The sequence below is a fragment of the Podarcis bocagei genome, assembly GCF_964188305.1.
Source record: "Podarcis bocagei genome assembly, chromosome: Z".
Taxonomy (NCBI): Eukaryota; Metazoa; Chordata; class Lepidosauria; order Squamata; family Lacertidae; genus Podarcis; species Podarcis bocagei.
The window spans coordinates 2,628,249-2,649,946 of NC_138140.1; the positions used below are offsets into that span (position 1 = coordinate 2,628,249).

General features: G+C 47.3%; 1 protein-coding gene and 1 long non-coding RNA gene across 9 annotated transcripts in view; one reads left to right on the forward strand and one right to left on the reverse strand.

The window, feature by feature from the left end:
- Positions 1 to 21,698, forward strand: part of LOC308579117 — a 522,075-nt gene that overhangs the window by 400,093 nt on the left and 100,284 nt on the right. The gene's annotated exons all lie outside the window — the stretch shown is intronic.
- The window catches only part of DAB2IP (DAB2 interacting protein), a 319,383-nt gene that overhangs the window by 204,864 nt on the left and 92,821 nt on the right, over positions 1 to 21,698 (reverse strand). For all 8 annotated transcript variants that reach the window (XM_081179660.1, XM_081179662.1, XM_081179664.1 and 5 more), the window contains exon 2: positions 8,505 to 8,608. In XM_081179660.1, the coding sequence (XP_081035786.1) occupies positions 8,505 to 8,608 (104 nt within the window). The remainder of the gene's footprint in view (positions 1 to 8,504; positions 8,609 to 21,698) is intronic.

Consider the following 21,698-nt stretch of genomic DNA (forward strand, 5'->3'; position numbering starts at 1 on the left):
CTGGCCGAGGGAGCCGGCATTTGTCCGCAGACAGCTTTCTGGGTCATGTGGCCAGCATGACTAAGCCGCTTCTGGCGAACCAGAGCAGTGCACAGAAACGCCGTTTACCTTCCTGCCAGAGCGGTACCTATTTATCTACTTGCACTTTGTGCTTTCGAACTGCTAGGTTGGCAGGGGCAGGGACCGAGCAACGGGAGCTCACCCCATCGCGGGGATTCGAACTGCCGACCTTCTGATTGGCAAGTCCTAGGCTATGTGGTTCAACCCACAGTGCCACCCACGTCCCTTAGATATGTAATAAGGTAAAGGTACCGCTGCCCGTACGGGCCAGTCTTGACAGACTCTAGGGTTGTGCGCTCATCTCACTCTATAGGCCGGGAGCCAGCACTGTCCGCAGACACTTCCGGGTCACGTGGCCAGCGTGACAAAGCTGCTCTGGCGAGCCAGCACATCACACGGAACACTGTTTACCTTCCTGCTGGTAAGCGGTCCCTATTTATCTACTTGCACCCGGGGGTGCTTTCAAACTGCTAGGTTGGCAGGCGCTGGGACCGAACGACGGAAGCGCACCCCGCCGCGGGGATTCGAACCGCCGACCAAGCGATTGGCAAGTCCTAGGCGCTGAGGTTTTACCCACAGCGCCACCCGCGTCCCCATAAGTAATAAATGTTCATAAATGTACCAAGCAAACATGTACATAAATATATAAACCACATGTCTGGAACAGCACAGGAAGACTGTCCTGAAATGATTTTGACTCCCAAACTGACCAAATGTTTTCTTGGCAAGGAGGGAGGGGGTGAGGGAACCTTCCCATTGTCTCAGGAATTGGGAAATCACCATCTCAAAGGAATGGCCAGACTGCCAGGAAAGGCAATCAGATAAGGCATTATCAGATAACCTGGCAGACAGGAAAATAGCAACATGCAAATTTCTGTTGTAGACCACCTTTTCCATGTAGGTATGATGTATCTGGGGGGTGGTCTTTGGTTACACACCTTCTGTGGTGTACGTATGATGTATTGAGGGGTAGTCTTGAGCCCCAGGGCAGGGAATTTAAAATGTCTATAAATGGGCAGGCACACCTTGGTTCTGGGTCCTCCTCCTTTCTGGCGTGTGAGGGGAGCACCCTGTTGCAAGAGCTTTAATAAAGATCAGGCTTGCTAGCTGCTTTGCTTCTCAATATTCTCTGCTTGGCCTCTGTTATTTTCTCCGACCGATGGAGAACCTACAAAGGACTCTATAAGGGCTCTTGTGTCCCCCATAAGGGAATAAGGGCAGATTTTCGTTTATTACACAGGCATCTCTGGCTATAAGGATAGGTTAGAAGTTGATGGGAGGTGGGTGCCAGCCAGAGTTGGTAACAGTGGTGTGGGGGTAAATTTTAAAGTGCAGGAGTTCATCATTATAGCCCCCACAGTTTCTTGGAAATCAGCTCCATTAAACTCAGGGGTGCTGAACGCTGACTTACAGACATATAGGTTCAACTTGGAGAAACACTTTGAACAATAAAAATAATACGCACGTCAGCCTTTAGCTTCAACTGGAAATGCAAACAATCTTTCAAACAAGGGCTGCCCATTTAAACTGCTAGCATGAAATAAGAACAAAGAAAAGGAAAAAAGTATCTGCATGGTTTTCTCCACCTCCTTCTCTGAGCGAATCTCTCACAAACAAACTTGAAAGTCTCACTGTCACCTCATTCACGTGCCAGACCAGGGGAGCGGTTCTGCTCACTACCCTGGTCCTCACTACTCTTGTTCTGCAAACACAGCTGAAGTTGTGTTCCCCTCCACATCACTGCTGGTCAATACTATCGGATGAGATAGAGATGTGGTTCGCCCTGGAAGAAGGCAGCTTGATGTAATCTTATCTTCGGGAGTCAATCCATATCTTGGCGTTAGAGATTATGACCCACATGCAGAAGTTTCCAAGTTAATGGATGCCAGGCAAGCTGCATGTTAACATCTGATGGATCAATAGTCTGACTCGGTTTAAGGCAATCCCACTATCCAAAAAGACCTCTGAGAAATGTAAGTGGGTAGGAATTGCCTCCAAATCAGGACCTGTAAAACTCTGCAGAGAAAGCTACAGCCACTCATGAACCTCAGCTTGATAGCCTGAAACTCAAACACATTCATCCTCACATATCTTGCAGAAGTATTGTAAAGCTGAAATAATCTCCAGGTATGCAGACTCTTCTTTTATGAAAAAATTATTCCTGCAGCACATAGTTAAACTATGAAGCTCTCTCCCACAGGAGGCAGCGATGACCCCCAACCTAGATGGCTTTAGAAGAGGATTAGACAAATTCTTGGAGGAGGGGAGGGCTATTGTTGGCTACCTCTCTTTCAAATCAGAACCAGTGAAGGCGGTGAAGGGCCTGTGTGAGTGCCTGGAGGCGGTTGGAGGATGGATGGCGGCTAATGGATTGAGGTCGAATCCTGACAAGATAGAAGTACTGTTTTTGGGGGACAGGCGGCAGGCAGGTGTGGGGGACTCCCTGGTCCTGAATGGTGTAACTGTGCCTCTGAAGGACCAGGTGCGCAGCCTGGGAGTCATTTTGGACTCACAGCTGTCCATGGAGGCACAGGTTAAATCCGTGTCCAGGGCAGCTGTCTACCAGCTCCATCTAGTATGCAGGATGAGACCCTCCCTGCATGTGGACTGTCTCGCCAGAGTGGTGCATGCTCTAGTTATCTCCCGCTTGGACTACTGCAATGCACTCTCCATGGGGCTACTTTTGAAAATGACCCAGAAACTACAACTAATCTAGAATGCGGCAGCTAGACTGGTGACTGGGAGCGGCCGCCGAGACCACATAACACCGGTCTTGAAAGACCTACATTGGCTCCCAGTACATTTCCGAGCACAATTCAAATTGTTGGATACCTTTAAAGCCCCAAACTGGCCTCAGTCCTGTATACCTAAAGGAGCGTCTTTTTCTTTTTGTTTGTTAAAAATTGGAAACTTTAATAAATATTTCTTTTAAAAAAATAATAAATAAATAAAGGAGCGTCTCCACCTCCATCGTTCAGCCCGGACACTGAGGTCCAGCTCCGAGGGCCTTCTGGCGGTTCCCTCATTGCAAGAAGCAAAGCTACAGGGAACCAGGCAGAGGGCCTTCTCAGTAGTGGCACCCGCCCTGTGGAACGCTCCCCCCCATCAGATGTCAAAGAGATAAACAACTACCTGACATTTAGAAGACATCTGAAGGCAGCCCTGTTCAGGGAAGTTTTTAATGTGTGACTTTTTGATGTATTTTTAATCCTTGTTGGAAGCCGCCCAGAGTGGCTGGGGAAGCCCGGCCAGATGGGCAGGGTACAAATAAATTATTATTATTATTATTATTATTATTATTATTATTATTAGCCAGGATGGCTATGTTCTGCCTCCACAGACAGAGGCAGGAATGCTTCTGAATACCAGTTTGTGGGAACCACAGGAGAGGAGAATGGTCTAGGGCTCAGGTCCTTCTTGCCAATTTCTCGTTGGGACACCTGGTCGGCCACTGTGAGAACAGGGTGCTGGACTAGGTGGGACACTGGCCTGATCCAGCAGTGTTTCTTAGGAAGGACAGGCTACAAAATGTCAGTTTTTAAGAGTCAGAGAGCAGTAAAATGTCAACATACCTAGTTGACCAACCTGAAAAGTCTGATTGAGGTCCACCTCAGCCCTTGAAGGAGATAGTTCTAAGCCTTTAAAACAGGTCAGCTCCAAAACTATGAAGCTCTTATTTTCTCCAGATGAGTTCTCCATTGCCCTGCCGCAAAAGAATAGCGATTCTATTTAACGATAAATTTTCCCTGTGATTTGCTATTCCCAGCGGGACAGGGGAGCAGAGTGATGATCAATGTTCCTTTCCTCGTTAATGAGAGGAGGTTCGCTCCCACCCCCGCCGGCCTAATATTTGCCAGAATCCGGGCTGCTTTAGAGCTTGCACAAATAGCAAAGGCGTCTCCTCTTAAGAGAAGCAGCTCTCTTGAGACTAAAGGGAAATAACAGCTGGACCAAGCCTCCCTCGCCAAAGACAAATGCTGTCTTCTCTTATTAAATCTTCCTCTGGGCAATCCTTTACGGATTATTTCTTCAAGCAGAAGGCCGCAAAAACTCACTGCTGCAGAAAAGAGAAAGGGCCGGGAGGGGCCAAGGAAAGAGGCCTGTTTTGATGCAGCCTTCAGATTTATTTATTTTTTATTCCCCTCCCCAGAGCAGAGATGAGCCTGAATTAGCATAGAGAACATTCTGGAAAGAGGCCCAATCTGGAACCATCCTCCCTTGCCCTCCTCTTCACCTGACGAGACTGGTTCCTGTTGTGTTGCCCCACCCTTCGAAGACAGGGCCATGGCTGGTTTGGGAGTGTACAGTGGTACCTCAGGTTACAGACGCTTCAGGTTACATACGCTTCAGGTTTCAGACTCCAATAACCCAGAAATAGTACCTCGGGTTAAGAACTTTGCTTCAGGATGAGAATAGAAATCGTGCAGCTGTGGCAGCAGGAGGCCCCATTAGCTATAGTTGTACCTCAGTTTATGAACAGTTTCAGGTTAAGAACGGACCTCCGGAACAAATTAAGTACTTAACCCGAGGTACCACTGTACTTGAAGGTCTACAGCTTGAAGGTCTGTACTTGAAGGTCTACAAGTACAGCTGATTTGCACTTTCTGAAGCAATATGAGGACCAAGACATAGCCATATTTCAAGATCTGCGCTGATCCAAATTTTGCAATGCAGCTCTCTGAGCAACTGGTCTTAAAAAAAAGAAAAGATGGCTATGCAAGGGGAAAGTGTGCATAAGAAGGACAGTCTTAGTGGAAATAACATATAAATGCATTATATTATGAATATAATATAATGGGGGGGGGGAATGTTTGGGTGAACTGGCAGTCTTAAGACTTCTGAAAGCCACCTAACATCTTAATAAGCACAGGAAGTACCGTATTTTTCGCCCTATAGGACGCACCGTCCCATAAGGCGCACCTAGTTTTAAGGGGGGGAAATAAAGGGGGGGAAATTATTTTCCCCCAGGCGCGAGGCTGGGGCAGGGGAAGCCCAAGCTTCCCCCGACCCCAGCCCCCAAACAGGCAGCTCTCTGCAAGCCGTGGGAGCCCAGCGCCGGCTCCCGCTGCTTGCTGAGAGGTCCGCGAAGCCTGGATGCGCTGAGCTCAGCACGCGCAGGCTTCAGCATGCAGGCAACTCTCCGCAAGCGGCGGGAGCCCAGCGACGGGCTCCTGCTGCTTGTGAAGAGGTCCGCGAAGCCTGGAGAGCGAGAGGGGTCGGTGCGCACCGACCCCTCTCGCTCTCCAGGCTTCAGCGAAAGCCTGCATTCGCCCCATAGGATGCACACACATTTCCCCTTCATTTTTGGAGGGGGAAAAGTGCGTCCTATAGGGCGAAAAATACAGTAAGCTTTGAAATGCTCTCCTCATTTCTGCTTCACTGGCTTTCCTGATGGCTACATTTCTACTTGCATGAGGCCAAAAAGCAGAAACAAAAGATACTCAACACAGGAGTTGTCTTCTTAGCGGATGGGCTGTTATCTGATGGTATAAGAATTGTGTGTTGTAAGAGGGGGTGATCTGTTGCAAGTTTCTCCCCTTTTCAAGAAAAATAAATAAATAATAAAGTTCACTTTCTCTCTCTCTCTCTCTCTCTGAAAAATGGAAAACTTCATTGCAAAAATGTGCACATTAGTCAAAACTAAATACAAAAATGTGCTCATTAGGAGAAATTCACCCCGAACTGCTGTGTGAATTTTCAATTTTATTTTTTATTTGCAAATGGCTGTAGAAATCTAGAGAACCCTGAATTTAAGGTTGAGAAAGGGAGAAAGTGAGAAAAATAAAACGGACAGGTGCTTCCAACCCTTCCTCCTGGGTGTATAAGGGATGAAGGGAGTTGTAATCCCAGCAGGCTCTGGAAGGCATCAGGCTGGGGTCAGTGCTCTACTCCCTACTCCCTCCGTCCAACTCAGCATGCCATATGCAATCAAAAAGGAAATCTGAGAGCTGAAGCAAGAATTTATATTGACAGAAGAGACCCATACACAGAATTATACACCATGACACCTTCTTCCGTCTGCGCCAGTGACACATACTTATCTTGACAAATTCAAAAAAAGCTTGAAATATCAGTGTCTGGTGAAGAGATGCTCAGGGCAACCATCTAAATGCTGAGCCAGACTTGGATTGCCAGAAGCAAGAATCCACTTGTATGAAGAGTGGATTGTACGGTTATATAAGATCCCTGACCGCCCAGAGCTGTCCTTCACTGAAAACAGGATACTCAAAAACAGGGACAATGGTGACTGGCTTTGGGAAGGCTCTAGGCTGTCAATGAAGGGGATCTATGTCACTGCAGGTGTTGTTGTACTCCCAGGAGCCAGCCTGGTTATGGAACATGGGAGTGGTAGTCCAAGGACCACATGTTCCCCCATCCAGGGATCAAAATCCAAGGTGGCAACTGGGGACAGGAAGCAGGCACTTAAGAAAGAGTTGCAAAAGTTTCAGAAAAGAGCATCCAGAATGATTGAGGTCATGCAGCGAGTCCCCTATGGAGAAAGGTTGTGGTGTTTGGGACTTTTTAGTTTAGAGAAATGGCAAGAGGAGATACGGTGGAAGTTTGTAAAATTATGTCTACCAGCTCCACCTGGTACGCAGGCTGAGACCCTACCTGCCCACAGACTATCTCGCCAGAGTCGTGCATGCTGTAGTTATCTCCCGCTTGGACTACTGCAATGCGCTCTACATGGGGCTACCTTTGAAGGTGAGCCGGAAACTGCAATTAATCCAGAATGTGGCAGCTAGACTGGTGACTGGGAGCGGCCACTGAGACCACTGTTTAGGGAAGCTTTTAATGTTTAATAGACTATTGTATTTTAATATTCTGTTGGAAGCAGCCCAGAGTGGCTGGGGGGCCCGGACAGATGTGCGGGGTATAAATAATAAGTTCTTGTTCTTGTTCTTGTTGTTGTTGTTATAGTGTCAGACTGTGACTCGATAGACCAGTATTGAAATCCCCACTCTGGCATGGAGCTCACTGGGTGCCCTTGGGCCAGCTGCTGCCTCTCAGCCTAACTTACCTTGCAAGGTTGTTGTAGAGCTTACCGTATTTTTCGCTCTATAAGACGCACCCGACCATTAGACGCCCCTAGTTTTAGAGGAGAACAAGAAATATTCTCTCCTTCTCTGCGCAGCGCCTCTCCAGCGAAGTGAAGTCAGAACAGCAAGAGGGATCGCTGCGCAGCGAAAACAGAGATCCCTCTTGCTGTTCTGGCTTTTGGGATAGCCGTGCCAAGCCTCTTCAGGGCAGGGCGAGCGTTCCTCCCGCACCGATCCTTCTTGCTCTCCTGGCTTCAGCAATAGCTGCGCAGCCTGCATTTGCTCCATAAGACGCACACACATTTCCCCTTACATTTTAGGAGGGGGAAGTGTGTCTTATAGAGCGAAAAATACAGTAAATGAGGAGGGTGAGAACCAATCATGGATGCCACCTTGAGCTCTTTGGAGAAAAGGGTGGGATATAAATGAAGTAAACAAATGATGATAATAAATAATAAATGAGCCTTGAGTGAAAAAGGGCCCTTGGGGGAAGTTGGGATGAGGCATCAGATTCCAGGGAGGGCAGCGTATCAGCTTGGCACTCTGCTCTGTTCCCTCTCACATCACCCAGACACTATGTGCCCGCTTCACCCCCTGATCCCATGCCAGCCTCACCTCCAGTTCTGGCACCGCCCTGGTACTGCCAGAGCCTGCCTTGCAAACAGAGTCCATCTCCCAGTCTGCTTTTGACCCACCACCAATGCCTCCTCCATTGTCCATGTCACAGAGATGCCAGTTCTGGCACAAATAGACAGCTGGGTCCAGCCCTCCAGAAGGACTCCCTGTTTGCTTGCCCAGTCCAACATTCTTGCCATACTGAAGTTGTGCCTGCCCCCTTCCTTTATAAGGCGACTCGAGTGTGTGCCACCTGTGGGACCAACGTCTTAGCTCGCTCGGCTGTGCAGAGCACCTGTTGCACCTTTGATCTTTGCCTATTTGCCACAACAACCATTTGGGCATTAAAAATATTGAAAGAAACCCTGCTGCAAGTTTTGAGTTCATCCTGCAGCGAGATCCAGGACATGTTGCCAGGCAGTAACACCAATGATGGGCCAACGATCTAAGGCAGCTTTCTATGGCACCACAGCCCTGAAGGAGCACCAAAGTTAGTGCTGCATGGAGTATACCAGAATTCACACAAATGCACCCAAAGATCCCTACTGTTGCAGGGGTCTATGCCCAGGGGGAAATACCTCCAGGCTGCTCCTCTACAATCCTTGCTGGTCTGCAGCTCCTAATTTGTTTTGTTCCTCTAAAAAGTTTCCAGACTAAGACCCCTCATGTGAATATGAACAAGAGCTTACAAATGAGCCACATTACTGTAGAGTTGGAAAGAACCCCAACTTCTGGCAAGGAATCACAGCTTGGGCTGGGAAACAGACAGACATAGACAAGGGGACTTACCGTGACACGAAACGGCGTCGTGGCAGCCGGTTCCATGCTGGGGTTCTTCTCTGCCCCCCCGCTGGGCAGACCACGCCGCTGCCCTGTCCTCTCTGGTGGGGACTCTGTGAAAAGCAAAGAAAAGGAGAATGTTGGGGACCACCTCAGAAAGAGGAGCTGCGCATGCGCATGCAAGAATCACAACAACAGCACATCGCTGCAGGTGGGCTATGCCACCGGTAGTGGGTCCCTGTGGGAAAAGCCACTTGAAAGTTTGTCTCTCTAAGTCCATCACTCGAGGATGTTTTGTTTTGCTGACAACTTCCCATGCAAACAGAGTTTAAAGTCAAGAGACCTTCCAAGTGCATTTCGTAATTGCTAGGTGACTTTGTTGCTCAGTTCAATCTTTTTACATGGTATTTTATGCTTTGTGGTACTTCTTACATAAAGGACACAAGGACACAAGAAGCGCCTGCAAGTGAAATGTGAAATCAAATGGGAACATGAGATAGGGAGCACATAGCAACAGACCTTCCAGGGCCTTATTTGTATCAGAGCCATTCAGACGGGGTTTAAAAAAGTGTTACAAGGAAACATAGATAAAAACCAACTTCTTGATTTCACACAGAATTTGAATAAAACTGATGCAGTTTTCGAAGATGCAACCTGCCATCTTGATTTTAGCTAGATAGACTAATGGACTAACTCAGTGTAAGGCATTGTGTTCCTAAAGAGGAACAATAATGGACTGCAATGGAGAGAAAGGAGTAGGGCAAAGTAAAATACAACTCTCATCAAGCCTGACTGACCACTGGCTGTGTTGGCCTCCCATCCCTGGGACCCCCATGGGTGCAGGTGAAGTAGTTTGTCTGGATCAGGTCTCATAAGTCAGCTAAGGCAAGTGTTGATTGTGAAGCGAGCCAGACCCAAGGAAAAGCACCTGCAAGCTCAGAGAGAATTCAGGCTCTTGAACGAATAAGTACCCTTCAGTTTCCAAGACAATCAATATGCAAAAGGCGGAGAGAGAGAAAGGGAGGGAGGGAAGGAGACAGTCAGAAGGCATTACTAATCACTGCACTTAGCCAAACATTCAAGAACATCATTCAAGTACAATATTTCACCAACGGGCGTGCCTGATCACAAATATTACGACATTGCAACGACCCACAGCTGGGAGCTCACCGTCAAGAGAACCAGGCTCGCTTCTGCAGTGCGGGGTGGGCATGGGTGTTTAAAGCACAAAAAACCTTGCTTTGTGGAGGAGTGTGAGGGTAAATAGGCACCTTGGGGAACAGAATCAGGTTCTTGACACAAGAGGTGCAAAGCTCACATAGAGTCAGATATGAGAAATTCCATGTATAACTCCATCACTAGGTTGTGGAGTTGGGTAGTGGGCCATGGGCCATGGCCCTGGGCATATTTTTTTGAGGGGCTGTGGCAAGGTGCCCCCACAACAGGCTTCCTCATTGGAGGCTGGCTCTGGCGTGTGAGGGAGCTGTGGAGACTAACCCTCCCTGCAGAGGTGCGTCTGGCTTCTTCATTGTGCAGCTTTTAGGTAAAGGTAAAGGGACCCCTGACCATTAGGTCCAGTCATGGACGACTCTGGGGTTGCGGCACTCATCTCGTTTTATTGGCCGAGGGAGCCGGCGTACATGCTGTGGCCAGCATGACTAAGCCACTTCTGGCGAACCAGAGCAGCGCACGGAATCACTGTTTACCTTCCCGCCGGAGTGGTACCTATTTATCTACTTGCACTTTGATGTGCTTTCGAACTGCTAGGTTGGCAGGAGCAGGAACAGAGCAACGGGAGCTCACCCCGTTGTGGGGATTCAAACCGCCGACCTTCTCATCGGCAAGCCCTAGGCTCTGTGGTTTAATCCACAGCGCCACTCGCATGCAGCTTTTGGTAAATCCTAAAGACAGGCCTCTTTGCCTTTGGCACCTGAAATGTGTATTCTCAGGTTTGCAATGCAGGAATCTGCCCCCGGCAGCGCGATCCTGCTGGGGTTCCATTGTGTTACTACTACTAAATAATCCTGACACACGCTATCTGAAGCTCTTCAGCCACCCTCAAAGATCCCTTCCTTTCTTTCTGGTTGACACTTCTACCTGCTACTCCCTACTCAAGCACCTACAGGTTCTCCCCTCCCCAGATTCTTGCCAGGCTCTCCTCAAAACCTTTGGCATAACCCCACTACCCCTCAAGTTCTTATGCTCTGCTGTGACTCTGCCTAACCCCATGCATCCAAAATATCCATTCTTTTTATATCTGAATGACTCCCCTCCCCTGGACAGTGAGGGGGGGGGAGGACTGAAATAGTTAAAATCACAATGCAAAGGATTAAAGCAAAAACATTTAAATGTTCAAAGCACCACAGTTCAGAAGAACAGTTTAAGTAGCTTCAGCATAATTCAGAAATAAAAGCTAAATCGCATAAAAGCTGCATTATACAGAAGGGAGGTGTTGTTGTTAAGAAATGCAATAAAAAAATTGCGTAGCAGATGAGCTGTGGGTGGGGTCAACGTTAGATTCAGTTCACAGCGAAAGGTTGTTGTTGTTGTTTAGTCATTTAGTCGTGTCCGCCTCTTCATGACCCCATGGACCAGAGCACGCCAGGCACTCCTGTCTTCCACTGCCTCCCGCAGTTTGGTCAGGCTCATGTTTGTAGCTTTGAGAACACTGCCCAACCATCTTGTCCTCTGTCGTCCCCTTCTCCTTGTGCCCTCCATCTTTCCCAACATCAGGGTTTTCCCAGGGAGTCTTCTCTTCCCATGAGGTGGCCAAAGTATTGGAGCCTCAGCTTCAGGATCTGTCCTTCCAGTGAGCGCTCAGGGCTGATTTCCTTCAGAATGGATAGCTTTGATCTTCTTGCAGTCCATGGGACTCTCAAGAGTCTCCTCCAGCACAATAATTCACAAGCATACATTCTTCAGCGATCAGCCTTCTTTATGGTCCAGCTCTCACTTCCACACATCACTACAGCGAAAGGTAAACCTATCTAATTTGCACTTTCTGGAATGAAACACAAAAGCCTCAAAATTTGTACTTTTCTGAATTTTGCATTTTGCAATGCAGTTCTCCATTCAAATGGTGGGTAGAAGAAGGCATACACTGGGGTAAAGTGTCCATAAAATGCATCCATTTGCAAAAACAATATCAAAGAAACACAAATTATTAGGGTAAACCACTTCTCAAAAAGTTGGGTATTAGGCGTAATTACATACAAGCACCTGTGCATTAGGAGATATTTGTGTCAAAATGCCAGCGAATTTTCATGAAGACTTTAAAAGCCATTTCCAACTCATGGAAATTTGCAGAACTGAACTTAAGTGTGAGAACCTGAAACTGGCAGATTCACCCATCCCTAAGGGAAGCCTCCCTAAGAAGAGTAGTTTACCAGTGAAGTGCTATATATGACTACTCAGGAGTAAGTCCCACTGAGTTCTATACTTACTCCGAGGTAGGTGTACATAGGTTTGGTCAGGACAGATCCAGATGTGCTCCAGAGGTATATAGACAAAGCAGTGCATAACTTTTTTGGGGGAAAGTTGGTGCTGGAGCTCAGGTGTTTATGTAAGTCCTGCCACATTTTCTGGAAGGAGAAACCACTCTTCCATTCCTAGAACATGGGCACAGCCTGAGATACTGTGGAAGTCTGAAATGCTACATTTGGAGGACTGTGTATAAGTAGTGGGGGGGCGTGGCATGGAGGGAGCCTGCTGTGTCCCCCCAGGTCATGGTTGACCTGGGGTTGGAGCTGCAGCTGGGTGCGAGAGAGTTGCCTTGGCAGTGGTGGCGAATATGCCACCGATTCACCTCTCTCCCGCCCCGGGTCAGGCTTGACCTGGGAGTGGAGCTGTGGCTGGTGGCATTGGGCCATCACGCAAGGAAGCTGTTTACACAGCTCCCTCAGGCGCCAGAGCCAGCCTCCGATGTGGAAGTCTGTGGTGGGGGCACCTTGCCACAGCCCCTCAAAAAAATATGCCCAGAGCCCACTACCCATACCCACCCCATGGTACTCTACTGTTTGCAGACAGTTTGTGTGGCTTTCCATCAAAAAGGGTATACTACAAGGTGCAGAAATTAATAATAATAATAATAATAATAATAATAATAATAATAATAATAATAATAATTTATACCCCGCCAATCTGGCTGGGCTTCCCCAGCCACTCTGGGCAGCTTCCAACAAAATATTAAAATACAGTAATGCATCAAACATTAAAAGCTTCCCTAAACAGGGCTGCCTTCAGATGTCTTCTAAAAGTCTGGTAATTGTTCTCTTTGACATCTGGTGGGAGGGCATTCCACAGGGCGGGCGCCACCACCGAGAAGGCCTTCTGCCTGGTTCCCTGTAACTTGGCTTCTCGCAGGGAGGGAACCACCAGAAGGCCCTCAGCGCTGGACCTCAGCGTCCGGGCAGAACGATGGGGGTGGAGACGCTCCTTCGGGTATATTGGACCGAGGCCGTTCAGGGCTTTAAAGATTGCCAAAGGGGGGGGGGGCAAACCGCCTTGGAAGTCAAATGTTTTGAAAGTCAAATGGACTCCTGGAACATTCAGCTTCCAAGGTACGCCTGTACTTCTTCACACAGTGCATAGTTAAACTATGGAACCGAATTCCACAGGATGCTGTGATGGACACTAATTTGGATGGCTTTGGAAGAGGACAGGACTAATTCACTGAAAACTTGAGGGCCCACGCAGCTGGAAGCAATAATGGTTATGTGTACCGGTTGCAACTGGTTGGTCACTGTGAGAACAGGATTCTGGACTGGACAGGGTGATTGCCCTGATTCATCAGGCTCTTCTTATTAAATGAATGAATGAATGAGGGTCTGCTCAGATCCCTGTTGCAAAAACCAAGGAGCTAAAATAATAATGTGCCTTGTTCCCAATAGATGCACTGTGTGTGCTCCAATTGTAGTTCACATATACATTGCAGAGTAACGGATGAGAATGATGATCAGAATTCATGTGATGGGCTCACTTTGCTGAAGCTAAGCAGATCTGGGCTTAGCTGGTGCCTGGACCACCTGGGAACCCCATGGATGAGCCTGCCTTGAATTCCAGCTTAGAAGAAAGGAGGGGCATAAATTATTGCTGAGTCCAAAGCTCTCAGCCAAAAACTTTTGGTACAAAATGGGGAGGGGAGAAAGAGTAAAATTGCCTTCTTGCCTATGCCTTCCTCTGCTTCAAGTTTTACAAATCAAACAATATTATATTATTCAGCTAAAGACCCATTCAAAGCAAGATACAGTATAACCCAAAACCACACCATTCCTAACATAAAATGTAATACACACATATAAAGCAAGAACATGATTTTTTAAACACACACACACACACACACACACACACTTAAACTGATATACTCCCTTTGTGAATTTTTGAAGCAACAAAGAGAATCTGTGCAACTCCATTATTGCTAGAAGTCTAGCAGATTATGTCATTACATTATTTTCCATCAGGCAATAAGTCAGCCAAATAGCACTCATGCGTCTTTCCTGGTATTTTCATAGCATAGATGTAAACCATCTATTTGGTCATCTCTGTAAAAGTTGCATACAAAAAGAACACGAATTGAAGTTCCCATTTCTCTCTCAGCACAGCAGCAGAGTGGTCCATTTTGCAGCAGCATTGAGAGGCCTTACTGGGAGATGACATACCCACCCCACCTCAAGGGCTGAAACTGGAACAAAGTGGTGGTACTTTCATTCAATCCTCATATAAATTTATTTTTAAAATGTATAAGCTGCCATACATCTGAAGATGGACACCAAGTTTTTTGAAATGGCAATAGCTATTAACCCAACAATTAAGAGGAATAATAAAAACCAGTCAACTAGTTGAAAAATACCATAATTTAAAATCCTTGGGCAATAATAATAATAAATAGTCAGAGGCAGCAATGTCTCTGAATGTCAGATGCTGAAAACCACTGGAGAGGAGAGGGCTATTATTCCCATAATGCGCGTCTGGCTGGCCACTGTGAGAACAGGACGCTGGACTAGATGTGCCATGGCCTGATCCAGCACACTGTTCTGATGTCCTTATATTTGTACAGTGCTACCTCTGGTTACGTACTTAATTCGTTCTGGAGGTCAGTTCTTAACCTGAAACTGTTCTTAACCTGAAGCACCACTTTAGCTAACGGGGCCTCCCGCTGCCACCACACGAGTTCTGTTCTCATCCTGAGGTAAAGTTCTTAACCCGAGACACTATTTCTGGGTTAGGTCTGTAACCTGTAACCAGGTCTGTAACCTGAAGCATATGTAACCTGAAGCATATGTAACCTGAGGTAAAAGGTAAAGGTAAAGGGACCCCTGACCATTAGGTCCAGTCGTGACTGACTCTGGTTTTGCGGCGCTCACCTCGCTTTACTGGCCAAGGGAGCCGGCAGACAGTTTCTGGGTCATGTGGCCAGCATGACTAAGCCGCTTCTGGCGAACCAGAGCAGCGCACGGAAATGCCGTTTACCTTCCTGCCGGAGCGGTACCTATTGATCTACTTGCACTTTGATGTGCTTTCAAACTGCTAGATTGGCAGGAGCAAGGACCGAGCAACGGGAAGCTCACCCAGTCACGGGATTCGAACCGCCGACCTTCTGATCGGCAAGTCCTAGGCTCTGTGGTTTAACCCACAGCGCCACCCGTGTCCCTAACCTGAGGTATCACTGTACAATAAATAATTTCGAAACTACAATCAATAAAACAACGGCAAGCCACAGTGCATAAAATAATACAATACAGTGGTACCTTGGGTTAAGAACTTAATTCGTTCCGGAGGTCCGTTCTTAACCTTAAGCTGTTCTTAACCTGAAGCACCATTTTAGCTAATGGGGCCTCCCGCTCCTGCTGCGCCACTGCTGTGCGATTTCTGTTCTCATCCTGAAGCAAAGTTCTTAACCCAAGGTATTATTTCTGGGTTAGCGGAGTCTGTAACCTGAAGCGTATGTAACCTGAAGCATCTGTAACTGAAGGTACCACTGTGAAGCCATCCAAGTTGGTGGCCATCACCACATCAAGTTGATCTGCAAGTTCTGCCTTGCTGTCTGGTCCTCATGAGTCTGGGAAATGAGATGGGACTGGGCTTTACTGCACTGGTGTGATTTCCTTTGAAGGACAGCACACTGAGCAATTACCATATTTTTTTGCACCATAACACTCACTTTTTTCCTCCTAGAAAGTAAGGGGAAATGTCTGTGCGTGTTATGGAGGGAATGTCTGTGGGTGGCATGCCTACGGATTTTCCTCCTCTAAAAACTATGTGCGTGTTATGGTCGGGTGCATGTTATAGAGCGAAAAATACGGGTATCTCAGGTCCCATGTTGGATCTTGATGAGGTTGCTCCCAGGCTCTGGAATTCCCTCCCTTGGGAAGCCAGACTGGTTCCCTCCTTGCTGTCACTCCACCAACAGGGGAAGACTGTTTTGTTCTGACAGGCCTTTGGGAACTGGCTGTTATCTAAGGAAAGGGCTTTTAATAGTGCCTTTCTGCTTTCACTCCATTTTAACAGATTTGTGATATATATATATATATATATATATTTGCTTTCGTAGATTTTCACGGGTACAGGAATGCAGGTTTTGGTGTCTTCGGGTATCTTCCCGTGTAAGAGTTGGGGTGTCTAGGCGACGTTTCGACGAGGTCTCACTCGTCATCTTCAGGCTGGTGCTTTCGGCTTCTTGTTACTAGAACAGAGCAGGATCTCCGTGTTTGAGTTCCTATAAATACTGTTGAGGGGGTGTGGTGTATAGCCTCCAACGTTCTGGGCAGAGAGGAAGTTCCCAGGTTATTGTGCCTTTTCTTCTTTTGTTCATTAATTACTTGAGGGATATCTTGAGTGATTTCTTGAGTGATATTCTGAGTACCATTTAGGAGGGTCATTAGGTGTGGATTAGTTGCTAAAGCTTTCGTGTCTTGACCTCTTGAGCTGGTGTGTGTTTTTTTCTCTTCTCAGAAAAAAACACACACCAGCTCAAGAGGTCAAGACACGAAAGCTTTAGCAACTAATCCACACCTAATGACCCTCCTAAGTGGTACTCAGAATATCACTCAAGAAATCACTCAAGATATCCCTCAAGTAATTAATGAACAAAAGAAGAAAAGGCACAATAACCTGGGAACTTCCTCTCTGCCCAGAACGTTGGAGGCTATACACCACACCCCCTCAACAGTATTTATAGGAACTCAAACACGGAGATCCTGCTCTGTTCTAGTAACAAGAAGCCGAAAGCACCAGCCTGAAGATGACGAGTGAGACCTCGTCGAAACGTCGCCTAGACACCCCAACTCTTACACGGGAAGATACCCGAAGACACCAAAACCTGCATATATATATATATATATATATATATATATATATATACACACACACACACACACACACACACACATACATATATATATATACACACTTCTATTAATGTTTTATTGTTCGTTAACTATTATCTTTCATATGTTTTTAGCTTTTTGCATTTTATCAGTGCCGTTTTTAATATGTGAGTCCTGGTCTGCAGAAAATGTGCCATAGAAATAACACTTTGATTGGCTAGAACATGACCCAACAGTACCATCAGCAAACATTGGTTTGCTGGTATCCTCTCAATTTCTCTTGCTACATGACCATGCCCCTAAGTGGCATGCTCAAGTATCAAAAGGCTTGCAAAAACAACTCTCCGCTCCAGAAATACATTTTGGCTCTGCCCCTTGAAAGCTAGTGGTGTGAATCTTCCAGAGGCTCACCTTAATCAGAAGAGTGCAGGTAAGCTGGCTGAGAGGCCTGGAAGCCTCAGCCAGAGCACTGGCTCCCAGCGGCCCGCTCATTCTGCCCAGTTGGCATTTGTGCCATGTGCTAATAAAGCCCCTTCCCTTCTCTTTTAAACCCGGAACGGGATCTAGTTTCATATCTCAACCCCATGCCACTAATCCCTCCTTTACAGACTGTTAACTTCTCTGGATTCTGAGGCCACTTGTATCATTACTGAGAGATTTGGAGGGTTTTAAGTTAATAACATGCCATCGACTCGCTAGATGGCAAATGCCATCCCAGAGTGCTAAACCCCTGAATCTGCTGTGATCTCAAGCCAATAAGTGGACAAATGAAGGTATAATCTGCAAATTGCTGGGAGGACTGTCTGCTTGTGCAGGACAAGGAAACATCCCCTAATGAATACCTTGGAAAGGGCAACTCCTCCTGCAAGAACAAGCTGCCTTGCCGACGGCGCCTTGTACCTGGGATATGGTTGCTAATAAACACAGTCCCAAAAAACAAGGGAATGAGAATGAGGCCCTGAAGCTCAAGCAAGGCAGACTCACAGACGCATTTGCTCTCTCCGCAACCCATGAGACAACAGCTGGGGCTGGTCCCCAGGAAAAACTGCCAGGGAATGCAGAGTTGAATTTACTTGATTTTGGCTCTCTGCATCCTGCCTCACATCCCGGGATCACTGGGCGGGTCCCAGCATAACAACGAAGACTCAGTTTAAACCTCAGAGAAAATGCAATCAAAATAATTCATCAGCATCAGATAACAGTAGCAGTCATGCCCAAAGGCCTGAACAAGCAGCCAGCTTCTCACCAGGCACCCGAATGGCACTACCGCAGGTGTCGACTGAATTTCAGGGTGGGAGAGGGCATTCCAGAGTGGGGGAACCACCACAGAAAAGGCCCACCCCTGCCTTATTACCAAAGGTACAGTTCCTAGCACTGTGGCATTAATGAGGGCTTCCCCAGAAGATCTGAACTCACAGGCAGACATGTGCAGAGAGGCGATCCCTTAAGTATTCAAGGTCCAGGTTGTTTGGGGCTTTGTATTTCAGAAGAATGTAAGGAGAGCCTGTTGTATATCAAAGCACTCATGGACATTCAATGAAGATGAATGTTAGAGGATTCAGGACAGAGAAAAGGAAGTAATTGTTCATGAAGCACAAACTATGGAAGTTGCTCTCCTAGTAGGCAGTGCTGGCCACCAACTTAGATGGTTTTAAAATGGAATTAACAGTAATTTATGGAGGGCAGAACTATCAATGGCCATAATGGCTATGCTCTGCAGTTGAGAGACAGCAACACTTCCAAATGCCACTGCAGGGGGGCGTGATGCTCTTGTGTTTGAATCCTGCCTGCTGGTTTCCCACTGTGCTGGGCCCGGGGGTAACCCATGAAACACGGTCCAGGACTGGACCAGAACCTGAAGGTTCTGGTGGGAGTCAGTCTGACAGGGCCAAGGCAGGACACGAGGCAGGAAACCAGGCAAGGACAGGTACAGGATCTAGCATTCAGCATTGCTGCTCCCGCAACCTGGGGCCGGGTCCGACAGCCTTTTATTTTTGTTGAGGTAGCGGCCGGTCCTGATCCCCCAGTGACTCACCTCCCTGTTTCACCCAAAGGCGAGCACTCCTCCTGCAAGTACTCAGGTCTCTCCTTCTCTCAGACCTTAGTCTCTGCAGCTTGGGAGATGTCGGTGGGTTACTAGACCCAGAGGCCGCCTCAGCCTCCCCTGACCCAACTGGTAGTGGAGCAGCTGTAAGTGATGGCCCAGCTGAAGGCAACGAGGTCATCCCCACATCTGGAGCCAGGGCAGGCTCAGGCCCCTGACTCGGCCCAGCTGGTGTTTGTTGCAGGGGAACCTGTGCAGACTGGGACTCTTCAGGATCAGGCCACAGACTTGGTTCAGGTGATGCCTGAGGCAAAGGATCCGGTGCAGTCTGAGACTCCTCTGGTTCCGAGTCTGAGCCCAGGTCCCAGGCCATCACACCCACAGAGATCTGGCTGGTCATTGTGAGAACAGGATGGGCAACTGACCTGATCCAGCAGGGCCCTTCTTCTTAGGACTTTTCTGATGGCAAGAGTTCAGCAGTGGAACTGATGACCTTGGAAAGTGGGGGCTCACCTTCGTTGGAGGTTTTTAAACAAAGGTTGGATGGCTGTCTGTCGGGGGTTCCTTAGGTGTAATTTCTGCATTGCAGAAGGTTCAGCTAGATGGTCCTTGGGTGGCCCTTCCAACTCTACAATTCTAGGTTGGCTACTCCTGGTATAGACAGTACTGAGCTCAATGGACCAATGTCCAACTCTAGGCAGCATCCTATCACCCAAACTTTGCCTGTTTCTGCTTGAGACTGTACAGAACCTGGCAGAATGGAGCTAAGGCCCATGTCTGGGGTACTGAGGAGCTGCCACTGCTATAAACACCTGAATGCATACATATTTGCACAGTAGAACTGCAAATTTCTCCCGAAGAGAAAACAGCCCCAAAAGCAAAGGGTTAAGTCTATGTGCTCACATTTCAGGTTTTAAGGGGAGGAAACATTTCAGCGTCTAGGGAAATGGCAGGCTGGGGAAATGCTACTGCAGGACACATTTAAATGCTGTTATGCCCCATTGGCACCTATTAATGGTAACAATTAGCACTTTCCATCCTCTTTTTTTTTTTTTTTTTTTTTTTTTGCTTTCTTGAGACATGTGTCCAATGCTCTGAAAGGTTAATTTTCCGCATCTTAAATGCAAGTGCTGTGCATTTACCTCATCACCCCAGGCAAGATCAGCTCCTTCCTGACAGAGTAAACCCTCCTTGTAAAGGGATTACACAGAGTCAGAGAAGGGAGGGCTACTTCGGCTGCTGCTTGGACCTCCTCACCTGGAGGCAGTAGACCAGATGCTGAAGGTCTACTGCTGAGAGGCAGTGGGAGGCAGCCAGGCTTATGGGCACCCCAAGGGGCACACATTTAGCCTGGAGATGAGGAGACTGAGAGCTGAAATGGTGGCCATTTTTCAGTGCCTGAAGGCTTGTTACGTGGGAGATGGAGCGTGCTTGTTTTGTGTCGCTCCACAGGCCAGGACCCAAACCAATGGATTCAAATGACAACAAAGGAGATCCTGACTAAACGGAAGACTTTTCTTATGGTAAGAGCCATTCGGCAGTGGAAAGCGATGGAGCCGCCTGCGATGGAGGTTTTAAAAGCGAGCTTGGCTGGCCATCTCTCATGGATGCTTTAGCTGTGGTTCCTGCATTGCAGGGGATTGGACTAGATGACCCTTGGGGCCCCATTCCAACTCTACAATTCTAAAGTGTGAAGCAAGAGAGATTAAAAATGAGGGACCCACAGAGATGGGCTCGGGTGCCAAGTGTATCCCTCAAGGCCTCTTCCCCGAGCCCTTGGGACTGAGTCTTTACCAGCTCTGCTTTGCACTTTTCTTGAGCATTTTTTAGCCTCATTGGAATGTGTTCTTCATCCATGTTTTGAGCATGGCAGTGGAAGTTCGTGCACAGGCTGTTGGCCACAGAGCTGTGCAGATGAAGGCTACCTGGCGGTCACTTCGCCATTTCTTCAGGGCTTCCCAGTGGTAGGTTGAAGTGCTTGCTTTGTAATGTATATACAGGTGAAACTCGAAAAATTAGAATATCGTGGAAAAGTTCCTTTCTTTCAGGAATTCAACTTGAAAGGTGAAACTCATATATGAGATTGACTCATGACATGCCAAGCAAGATCTGCTTCTACTTCTCAGAGGTCCAATCTTGCTCGATTTGCAATCCCTGTTTTGCTGATTTCATTGAATATTTTCATTTTCTGAGATTGTTAATTTGGGGTTTTCATCAACTGTACGCCACGATCATCACAATGATAACAAGGCTTGACACATCTCACTTGGCATATCATGAGTCTATCCCATCTATGTTTCACCTTTGAAGTTGAATTCCTGAAATAAATGAACTTTTCCACTATATTCTAATTTTTCGAGTTTCGCCTGTATTGTTTGTTGTTTGGGAATAAAATCTGTAATCTTCTCACACTCACATGTGGTTTTATTGCTTCTGAATCTAATTTTAAAAGAAACATCTTGCATTTGGCAAGACAAGCCCATCCTTGAGGGTCCTGCTATCTTCCATTCTGTGGACATGGCCATGCCAGCGTTGACGTCGCTGAGACAGAAGTGCCAACATGCTTTGAATATGGACTTGGGACAGCACCCTTTTTTTGAGGTTCTGTCTTGCCATGTGATGCCCAAAATTTTCCTGACATAGCACATGTAGAAGGCAATGAAGCATCACTCCTGGCTGTGTGTATATGCTTGTCTGCTTGCATATGTAGAAACTTCTGCGTCTTTTGTGGAATGAAGCCTGCTGTGATAAGGCAAGGGTTACAGCCACCATTGCTCTCCCTTCTTTTCCCTTTGCCTTGGCCCTCAAGCAGCTTGTGGGCCCTGGAAAGTTGCT